The sequence below is a fragment of the Puntigrus tetrazona genome, chromosome 3 (assembly GCF_018831695.1).
Source record: "Puntigrus tetrazona isolate hp1 chromosome 3, ASM1883169v1, whole genome shotgun sequence".
In the NCBI taxonomy this organism is placed as follows: Eukaryota; Metazoa; Chordata; class Actinopteri; order Cypriniformes; family Cyprinidae; genus Puntigrus; species Puntigrus tetrazona.
This window is the reverse complement of record NC_056701.1, coordinates 1453225-1463884: the sequence shown is the minus strand read 5'-3', so window position 1 is coordinate 1463884 and position 10660 is coordinate 1453225. Positions and strand designations below refer to the sequence as shown.

The 10660-nt window shown below is 37.5% G+C and overlaps 1 protein-coding gene and 1 long non-coding RNA gene across 5 annotated transcripts; one reads left to right on the top strand and one right to left on the bottom strand.

Moving 5' to 3' along the window:
• Window positions 1-631: 631 nt before the first annotated feature.
• Window positions 632-6935, bottom strand: LOC122329871 (GTPase IMAP family member 8-like). Of its 4 annotated transcripts, none has more exons than XM_043226504.1 (7): window positions 6866-6935; window positions 6656-6766; window positions 5318-5400; window positions 4897-4956; window positions 4162-4698; window positions 2476-3060; window positions 632-2238 (listed from the first exon to the last, which is right to left on the bottom strand). In XM_043226504.1, the coding sequence occupies exons 3-7, from the start codon at window positions 5337-5339 to the stop codon at window positions 1064-1066; spliced, it is 2379 nt and encodes a 792-aa protein (XP_043082439.1). In that variant the 5' UTR covers window positions 5340-5400; window positions 6656-6766; window positions 6866-6935; the 3' UTR covers window positions 632-1063. The 4 variants fall into 4 exon arrangements, with proteins under 4 accessions (XP_043082439.1, XP_043082464.1, XP_043082449.1 ...); XM_043226529.1 differs by having other exon boundaries at window positions 2482-3060; XM_043226514.1 differs by having other exon boundaries at window positions 6656-6722; window positions 6866-6922.
• Window positions 6936-8824: 1889 nt separating this feature from the next.
• LOC122330746 lies at window positions 8825-10645 on the top strand. Its single transcript, XR_006248079.1, has 3 exons — window positions 8825-9266; window positions 10049-10111; window positions 10246-10645. It is a non-coding gene; the product is annotated as an uncharacterized LOC122330746 (long non-coding RNA).
• Window positions 10646-10660: the final 15 nt, after the last annotated feature.

Here is a 10660-nt window from a genome sequence, read left to right as displayed (position 1 = left end):
TATATATATATATAAATTCTGTTCAGTTTCTTGCACAGACCGATCATTTTGTGTCTTTTAGTGTATGTGTATGTTTTTTGACTGTTTTCAAAGCCATGAGTACCATTAACCGCAATGGTTTGAGTTAATAATCTTTCTTTGAAACAGAGGTACCTAAATCTTGGTTTTTCTTAGGGTACATATATTTTCAATGTGTTGTTATCACACAGTTGAAAGTCTTAAAATGAAAGTGTTAAAATGAGCCCATGCGGGATCATTTCAAAATCCTGTCATTTTCAGAGACAAGTGAAGAGATATTCTGATGATTCGTGTGTTAGGGTGTTAAAAAGAGCACATGTGAACTATGGTAATAATTAATGCAACACATCACTAAAGAAGAAAAAAAAGAATTATGTGCCTAATTTCTGAAAAGTAGCCTAAATCATTTAAGGAGACAGATGTGTAATATCTTCCTTCAGCATTACCACCTTAAAGCCTTCCTTAGGGCAAAATATATCAGACCAAAATATTATCAATGTAATAACAATCTCTTCATTATACATCCCTGTCATTGTACTCTTCTACATTATACTGTTCAGTGCTTTGATACAATCTGTGTTGTTAAAAGCACTATATAAATAAAAATGATTGATTGATTGATCAATGTGTTTATTCACAGTTAAAAGTAAACTTGCTTTAAGATAGATAGATAGAGTTTTAAAAAATGTATGAAATGACACAAAACCATTCACAATATTAACTCCTGAATATTAAACTACTGAATAAAAAATAAATAGGTAAATTGTGACTTTTTAACTTTCATTCTTTTCAGTCTTTTTATATTTTTTACTTGCAAACATTTACACTTGCAAGTTTACATCACAAAAAGTCAGAAATTCAAGAAAAAGTCAGAATTGTGAGATAAAAACTCATAAATGGCAGAAACCATAGATTCCATAGATATCTGCAAAGACATGATGAGCAAAAACAAAACAAAAGTTAATGAAGTATTTCTTTACAGAGATGAAAAAAAAAAATCATCAAAGTACACATAGACTGAATTTTAAATGCGCCATTCAGAACATCATCTCATAATCCAATTCACAAAGTGCTGAACGTTACCAGATCCTTCATCATCAGGATCAAACTGATTACAGTAACGGGCTCGTTTTGTAGTATGTGGTACTTCTTTTTCAGCTACATCTAAAGCTTTAGCCAATTCTTTCTCAAGATTTTCACGATATTCATGTTCTGCTTGTTTTCTTGTTTTTCTTTTAATTCTCTTCTGGAGCTTTAGCTTTTCTTTCTCATGCTTTTCTATCAGGTAGTTTATGAAGTTCTGTTGTTCCTCTTCTAAGATTTTTTTTCTTTTATTCTGCTCCTCAATTAGTTTCTTTTGCTCCTCCAGTTTTCTCTGCATCTCTTTTCTCACATTATCATCTGTGTCTTTCTTGATCTCCTCTTCTCTCTTTTTAAACTCCTCTTCTCTTTTTATCAGTTCATTCTGCATCTCCTGTCTTTCTCGCTCGTTTTCTTTCTTAATTTGTTCAATTTCCGATTCATATTTGGCTCTCAGCTCTTCTTCTATTCTCTTGATCTCTTCTTCTTTCTCTTTCATGATTCTGTCTTGTTCCTCTATGATGTTCTTCTCCACCTTCTCGAACATCTCATTGGTGTAGAAACTCCCTCCATTCACTGCCACCATACAGTCAATCTTATCCAGCAGATCAGAAACCTGTTTTCGGTTTTCAGTCTCGTTATTATTGAACACGTGGTGTCTCTTGCCAAACTGCTGGACGAGATTCTTTGAAAAATCATCATCTTCAATAAATTCTTGAATTGTTTTTCCTTTAAGATCATCTCCTCTGGTGAAGAGCACAATGGTGTACATTTTGGATTTCTCTCCAAACATCTCCTGGATCATCTGCACTGCATCTTTCTCCTCTTTAGTAATTCGTCCCAGTTGAATCACCAGCAGAAACACATGTGGACCAGGAGCTGCCATAGAGACACACTTCACAATCTCCTTCCTGGTCTCAACGTTATCAACCCCAGTATCAAACAGGCCTGGGGTATCGATCACTGTTATCTGTCTTTTGGTGAACTCTGTAATTTCCTTCTGACAATCTCTGGTCACTGAGCTTGATTTCATTGTTGATTTAAAGGCTACTCTTCTCAGTATAGTATTTCCTGATGCACTTTTCCCTACACCCGTCTTTCCCAGCAGCACAATCCTCAGATCATCGTTGTGTGTTACACCTGAACAGTTAGAGAACAACACTTATTACAATCAAACAAAAAAAGGTGCTTATTATCAGATTCTTTTAACCATTACAAACATTGCAGTCTGTGCCTCAATGTGGACTGTGTGCAAATCTGAGAGAAAAATCTCATTTGTGGCTCACTTAGAGACATTTGTGATCATTAATTGGAACAGAAAGTTGTGACTCACATCATTTTGTGAAATTATTATTATTATTATTGTTTTTTTTTTACTTTTACCTGTTGTTTTCATCACAGATCCTCGCAGGTCCTCTATTTCGACTCTGTGTTTGTTTCTCTCCAGTTCTAGTCGATCCTGAAGGCACATGAAGGTCGTGTAGCATCTTCCATCTGTCATTTTCACCATGTTCTCCACATCCTGAAGTAGATCTGGAATCTGTGAGCTGCTCTCCAAAACAAAACATCGACTTGCAATCATCTCAGCAGATGAAGAAGGAGCTGTATTCATTTGACTTGTCAACTTCTCTTTGATTCTGAGGACCATGATGTGTTCGCTGAGGTTTGAGCTGAAGATCTTCCGCATCTCCTCCATTTCTGCTTTGTCTTCAATGCTGAGTGGAGCATCAGGAATAATGAGGAGGAAAACATGAACTCCAGGATCACAGAGAGACACGCAGTGGAGAGCCTGGCGCATCACTTCCTCCTCGGAGAGCTGACTGAGAGCTGGGAGCTCCACCAGACTGATCTGATGATCATGAAGCTCCTTCTCTGTCTGCTGCAGGATCTGCTCTGATACGGAGGATTTTAATCTCCCATCGCTCCCACACACAACCAGATTCAGCTTCACACACTCTGCAACTGATAACAGAAGCAAAATCAGAGGAAAAATATTTGCATTTATCATTTGAAACGTTAGATGTGATTCTAAGGATGCGCTCACACTTGTCATGTTGGTTTCGGTTAAAACAAACTTGCTCTGTTAGTGTGGTTTGTTTGAGTAAGTGGTGCGCACCAAAAAAAGAACGCTAAAAACGATGGGTCTCGATATGCTTTTAAACAAACTCTGGTGTGGTTCGATTGAAGTGTGAATGCAACACGGACCAAATCCTTCTAAACTAACCAAAATCAGGAAATAATGACAAGATGCGATGAGAAACGCTGAGCAGTTATAAGGTAAAGTACCTTTTATGATATCTTTGTGAGTTTGCAAATGATATACATGCAACCATGCTTAGTCTAGCAGATGGAATTAAGTTTGAGTTTTTAAGTCGAAAACATCTTTTGTTTGGAGTGATCGGTAAGTTCTGTCGCGTCATTTAACATGATCAGTCAAGTTATAAACTTATCACTATGCTATAAGGTTCAGAGTCTGTAGGGTTGCTGTCAAAAAAGTGTACCAGGACCAAATGTATCATTTTCCTTTTTGGTCTGGAACAAATAAACCAAATGAACCGAACCACAAGTGCAAACACACCCTTAGCCCGCGTGTCCACCAAAGCGTTTTGGTCAGCTGAAAACGCTCAGCTTTTTTCCGTTAGGATGCTGCAGTTGCTATGATATGCAATATCCACTTAAGTAATGGCAGACAGCATTGTGAATAAAATGTTTCTCCAAACATTGCATCTCATAACAATATCATGGCAGTCTGGCAATTCGATCTAAATACACAAAAACTCAAGCAATACTAACTCCATTGCTGTTCAGCTGCAGTACAGTTGGTAGTCTCTACTCTACTCCGATTGGCTGACTAATTAATAAGTGACGTTTTATCTAAAGTTGAACATTCTTCATCTCCCAGCACAGAGGAAAAACGCTTAAAAAGGCACTCAGCATGCTCCTGTAGTTTTAAATAAATGGCGCTCCCATTTAGAACAACCAAAAAAATATGCTAGCTGCGGAGAAAACACTTTGGTGGACACAATGCCTTAGACTTCACTGTGAAATACTCTGAATGTTCACCTTCAGCACAAACCAGGTGCTGTCTATTATTCACTTTCGAAATCTCCTCAAACGTCTGAAGAAGATCCTCAGGAGAACTGCTTCTCTGAAGTCTGAAGTGTCTGTTTGCACATTTCTGAATGATTTTCTGTAGGATGTCACTGGCTTCTGTGGGCTCTTGTGTGGTGATCACTGTGGCGTGTCGATAAACGCTCTCAGAGAAAGAAAGCAGCACCTTCTCCACACGCTCCTGATCTTCTGCTGAACGCTGCTCGTGACTGAGGACCAGAACGATCACATGAGGCCCCGGATCAGACAGATTCACACACTCTCTCACCGTCCGTGTGATCTGATGAGCCGAGATGCTCGTCTGCAGCAGCTGAGGACTGTTGATGACGATCACGTGTCTGTCCTTCAGTCTTCCTCTGACTCTCTCTACAATGTCTGGAGGAGCTTCGCTGTCGAATGCTGCTCGCCCTAATATGAAGTTCCCCACCAGACTGTTTTCAGACACGCTCGAACCCAGAAGAACGATCCTCAGAGGAGTCGCTTCAATCACTGAAACACAACACACGTGCCATTTAACATCTAATGGCATTGTGATCTTTACATTCAATGTGAACAAACTGAAACACATCAGCAGAAGCTGCTTTCAATGGTTGAATAAGAGAATTTGTGTTTTGGAGGGTCTTAAATGGTTCGTCACTCCTAAATGTTCTTTAAAGTTGACCAATGTTCATCTTTATACAGACTTACTGTTGGGTGGGTCTCTTTTTTTGCTGCTGCTTCTCCTGCGGGCAGAACCACGACCAACAGCTGCAGAGACAAAACACTTACATAATCCATAATCTGACATGTTTCTTCTCACATCAGGACAATAACAATAATTAGAGGGTCAAGTTTTTTTCAGGAATGGAATATAGTGGAGTGCAAGTGTTAGAGCGACAGGTTGAAGAGATGTGTTTCTTAAAGACTTAATTTACTCAAATTAAATGGCGGAGAAGATATAAATATATGAGAGGATGTTCCAGGACATATATAAATGTAATGTCACATGTTAAAATTAAGCATGGAGTATAACTGCCGGAAGAACCCCCGTCAAATACATTAATCTTCCTCCTGTTCTGTTTAATGTTTCTAGATGATGGTCTGTCTGAACCAAAGCCAGCTGCCTCACCTCGGCTTTCTCTGCTGGACATGCTGATTTCTCATCCGTCTCTTTCCTTAGTCCTGATGTCTGTCTCTTCGTCATTCATTACACTGGGTGAGAGATTACACAGATTTATTTTAGTAACACACTAACAATCAGTTGTTAATCTTTATCATGCTATTGTAAAAATACATTTTATATGGGAATTAGTTTTCCCCTAATGATAGGCTACATGTTACATTTCTATGTTGACAAAAACTGATTGCTTTGGGCTGTTGGAGTTAATGAACATCAGTTACATTGATCTGATCACACTGATGTAGGGGAGACATCTGCAACTCATTGAATTTTTGAGTGCTCAAACTTTTTTGCAAAGCACACACATTTGTCCTCTACAAAAAGTACTGATTCAAACCTCTGTAAGAATATCACAGCCCTTATAAGTTAATGTTAACTACCCTTGTTACAATCTACCCCGCTGTTATAACGGTCAGTCAAAAGAAGCACAAACAGCAGCCTCTACATAAAGTTTGCTTCAAAAGCAGGGGTTTTTTTTAAACACTCAACAATACAAAATAATGTCGCACTTTCTATGAATGACAACACCTCCAATCCTCCAATGTGGAAATCCACTTTCCAATTTTCTCAAACAGATTGATAATGGTGTCAAACCATTGGTGTCAACCAAATCTTTTAAACCCAAAGACCTCTAAGAACTTTGACTTAGAGATGCCAGAAAAGCTCCATATAAACAACATAAAAGTATTCAGTTATATGCAAGGGAATGCTAAACTGTGTTACAACTTCCCCCACACCATAACGCTTTGAAATTAGCAGTTAAAACCTGCATCCTATTTTGCCTGAGAACCTAGTTTATTCTAATGAAATGTATATGATTTAATCTGCAACAGCTTGAGCTCTAAGCAAAATAAAGTTTTGGTCAATAAAATTGGATTCTTACACCAAAATATTTTTTTTCTTTATAATATCTATTTAGAGACTTAATACTCACTCATATGATACCGGGGCGAAGTGGGTAAATGATTAAATTATCACGTGACTCCTAGCTTATCCCTGATAGGTGGAAATTGTGGCGTTACAACTCTCCCCATGTTACAACTATACCCGTTCCCCACATTGGATTTAACCACAAAAAAAGCTTTAAAAATTGGGTTTTACATATATAGAAACTGAATACTGTCAAGACCATAACTGATCCTTACTATAAGCAGGATACGAAAGCTATGGCCACCTTGCTCTCGAAGATGTTTTTAGTTTCATTTGTCCAGTGGTTATTAACTATGAATAATCGTTGCTTTTAATGCTTTCGCGCTCTTTCGACTTAAGAATCTGTCAAAGACGTACCGTGAATGTCGTAAAGTCTCTTTCACGACAACTTCAACGAAGAAGAAGAGATTCTGTTTCTGGAGCGCTTTCCGTGAACGAAACGAAAGTGAAACCAGTCATTTCGGCTGCCTATGCGGTTATAAAATAATAATAATCATCTTGTGCTGTTTAGCATATTTATATAACATACTATGTTATATACACAAACAACGTCTTTAAAAGTAATACCTGTATGTCAGAGATGTGCCGCTCCCCTCATCAAAACAGGAAGAAACTGGTGTGGGAGGAGTTACCAAACACTTTCCAGGTGAAGCGGCTAAACGAAGGTAAATTTTTTTGCTAAAAGGGCGTGACCTTGTGATGTCACTGCACGAGGAAGTCATTACTAATCACTGGGCAAAATTCATGTATATTTTCATGTAAATGCGAAGCATAACAATAAAATATAAACAATGTTATATTTTTTAAAAGCAGCATTGCGTTATTTGTAGTACTGAACAAAAGTCTAGTTTTAATCAGTGCAGGCTGCTAATATTTGAAAAATTTGCTGGTGACCTTTTATTGGCTCTGTTTTTTAAACCTAATATTATTTACGCTTTATATACAGCTTAAAAATGATGTTGTCATGATATCAGTCCAAACCCCCGCCCCTCACCCCGTCTTGGACTCTTATTTAGAAATGTTTGTTCCCCATTGTTTCTGTGTTCCCTTGTTCCTTTGCCCACCTTAGTAATAAGTAAGTTTTCTTAGTAATGGATTAGCTCCTCCCCCTTGTTACCTCGTTATCCTGTCTATTTATAATCCATTCAGTTCCTCAGTATTTGGTTTGGTTCTCTCCAACAGTAGTGTTAGCTACTTTACCAAGCTACGACATCTGCTTAGGATCACTGCTGATTGGTTAGGCTCGGCGTCTCAGAGACCCTTTTAGCCCTTTTGACTTATGCATAGAAATTATGGACCCATCCCACATTTTTGAGTGTTGCAGAGAAACAAGATACAACTTCTCCCAAAAAGGTGGAGGCTTTTTAGCTTGCGGTTCCCTGGAGACACACTTCACCTTCTGAACGTGCGTTTGGCCAGTTTTCATTAACAGTTTCTTCAATTTGGATTATTGCAAGGATTTCATGAAATATTATACGGTTTAATAAAGCACCACAGTCACAAAATGTCATTTCTGAGCACCAAATACAAATTAAGCTAACCTGCTAGCATGCAAAACACAACATTAAAGACATCTGCATGTGCAAGGCTACGCATTTTCCTCATCTTCACGCCAGCGTCTATGACATGCTGACCTTTTTGTAGATGTGCCGGATGCACGTATGAGACATGTGAAGTAGTGTGTCTTGTTTGTTACTTTGACCGAGCCAGCTCCCTATACTGCTTGCTGGATTTCCCTTTCGTTTATACCAATAAAACTCCTAAAAGATCCTTTAGCCCTAGACAGGGTGTTTCTCAGACCCGTCTAACAGCATGTTCTCATTTTCTCTTTCCTGTTGTTTCTCTATGATCGGACGATCTAAGTCTAATGGATGTTCATTCTTGCTCATTTCTCAAATGGAACTCATTTTTAACCAGATATTATAAAAACAAAATGTAAAGGCGATTGAATGCGAATACAAGACCTGACTGAGATGAAACATTAGAGAGCTGGATCTAGTCGTTCATTTAGTTTTTTGTTCTCTTGCAGAAACCTTCCACTCTTGATCGTTTCTTTCACTCTGGAGTCATAAAATAGACAAGTTCACTCTCTCCATGGTTTTAGAAACTTCAGCACGCAGGTACCACATCTTTTATGATATTTATTACTATTCTTGTTTTATTATTAGATCATTACAGCAGAGTCTACTTTTTTACAATTGTTTTTAATGGCAATGCTTTCAGTTTCACCCTGTTCTCACGTTACACCGAGTAGCAGTGACAAAATGTGTCTCCTAGCATTGCACAGATTGCTCCTCAAAAGCAAGACATACTTATTTGGAAATGTAGTTGTTATTCAGATTGCATTAATATGTTGCTTTTGGATCTTTCACTCATTAAAACGTGTATTTAACAATTAGTTAAGCATAAAATCCAATCACATGCAGGATGAAATGCAGATATAGTAAGATTTACTTATATATCATGTTTTATACAGCTTGAAATAGTTGTAAATAACTAAAGTAAGCGTCAGCGGTCTTCGTTTTTATGAATTAGCCATTTCAATTACTTTTCGAATTTCAATTTCATTTCCAATTAGTATTAGTATTTCAGTTACAATTACTAAATCTGTGAACGCTGGATAAGACAATGTTCCACGCACTTTTTAAAATCCATAGTAAACGAAGAAGTGGTGTGTTTTTAGCTCTGAGGGACCTAACTATAATAAAGAGACATGTTCAAACAGATGAAATGTGCGCAGTGGCTTTGAGATCACATGCCATGCACCAGACCGGTTTTACATGTTGATTAAAAATAAACTTGCCTGGGGCGTAACGTAACCTCTCATCGGAGCATGAAACAAACACGTATAGGACACACTATTACAGAATATTGTTTAAAGCTGAAGTGAATATGAACGCATGTAGATGGACGGGCTTCGGGTGAGCTGAAGGACATTCAGAGACGATGGCTGACAGAGAAGGCAGATGTGAGTTAAACTTTCATGATCGCTCTTCTTATATTCAGCCACAGTCTGGTTTTAAACTGCTAAGTGGTTATTAATGAGAATGTGTTTAATAACCAAACCGACCGGGGGTATCGTTCGTGGGGGAGATGATGCACGTGAGCTTCAGGGGGTTTTAATTACCTATGTTTTTTTAAACCTAATGACTAAATGTTTTATTTTCACTTTAGATATTTGAAAAAAAACGATGTTGCTTCTTTAATAGCACTATGCATCATTTTGTTTTGAGTGAAGGATGCAGCTCCTTCAACACAATCATCAAAAGTATGATGTTAAATATTAGGGTGAATGAAAAATCCTGATTAATAGAAATGTTTGAAAAGAATTGAAAATATCAAACGGACGAGCCAGTGCTGTCAAAATGAGTTTATTAGCACAGTTCAACAGTGTTAAAAATATTTATTTTGTGTCTGTATACTCAAAACTTGCTGAAAGGCAAAGGTAAAAATAACATGTATTATAATGGGTGTGAATAATGCTAAGATTGTTTTAAGTTCACTTAAATTTAGTCTAATAAATGTTCAAACTGATAGCTGTAATGTTGAATGGCTGTAGTCAGTGGATAAATATTAAACATTACCTCAGTTCGTTTACCATTTGTTTGATATAAGGTAAAAACCTTCCAAACCACAGATATTGTTAAGTTAATCTCCATAAAGTTCTTCTACAGATCTCCAGTTCTTTTAAATAATCAAACAATTATTAACTAATAAATAAGCTTTGTTGTAATGCTTTTCTCTGTGCAGCGGGTGATCGGAGGACCAGGGAAAGACGTGAAAGGAGCCAGAGCATGGGAGAACGTCCCATGAGTAAATATTTGAATCAAACAGAACAGTCTGTAGATTTAAACAGCTAATACTGCTTTTTCATAGNTGTGTGTGTGTGTGTGTGTGTGTGTGTGTGTGTGTGTGTGTGTGTGTGTGTGTGTTTTGTTTTCTTGCAGTGGACAGTAGTGCAGATTTGGATAGCCCTGACAGTAAGTAAAAGAAGTGTGATATTTTTATATTTTTAATGAGCTGTGAGTGACGCCTGCTAATACATAAATTTAGATATTAGAAGTATTTAGACATTTTTGATGAGCTCTAATGTCACATGGACTACTTTTAACAATGTCCTGGGTCGGGGAATATTCCCTTTAATTATAAGTTCTTAATACTTTATTTTATATTTAAAGCTGCTGTCCATAACGTTTTTATTATTTCGGATTATAAACGATCCAAAATTAATTTCTGGCCAAGTACGTAACCAGCCAGTGTTCAAAACCTTCAAAATCTCCTCACCTTAGCCCAATTCACAACTGTCACCAAGCCAGCAGAGGGAGCTCTTACCCCTGGGTGATCTGCGATCACTTCCTCTGC

Excerpts from the sequence above, each read along its gene's own strand:
- LOC122329871 (XM_043226504.1), bottom strand. The coding sequence starts at position 5,339 with ATGTCCAGCAGAGAAAGCCGAG. Across the intron at positions 4,957-5,317 it reads GTCCAGCAGAGAAAGCCGAG|CTGTTGGTCGTGGTTCTGCC; the intron begins GTGAGGCAGCTG and ends TTGTCTCTGCAG. Across the intron at positions 3,061-4,161 it reads GCACCTGGTTTGTGCTGAAG|TTGCAGAGTGTGTGAAGCTG; the intron begins GTGAACATTCAG and ends TTCTGTTATCAG.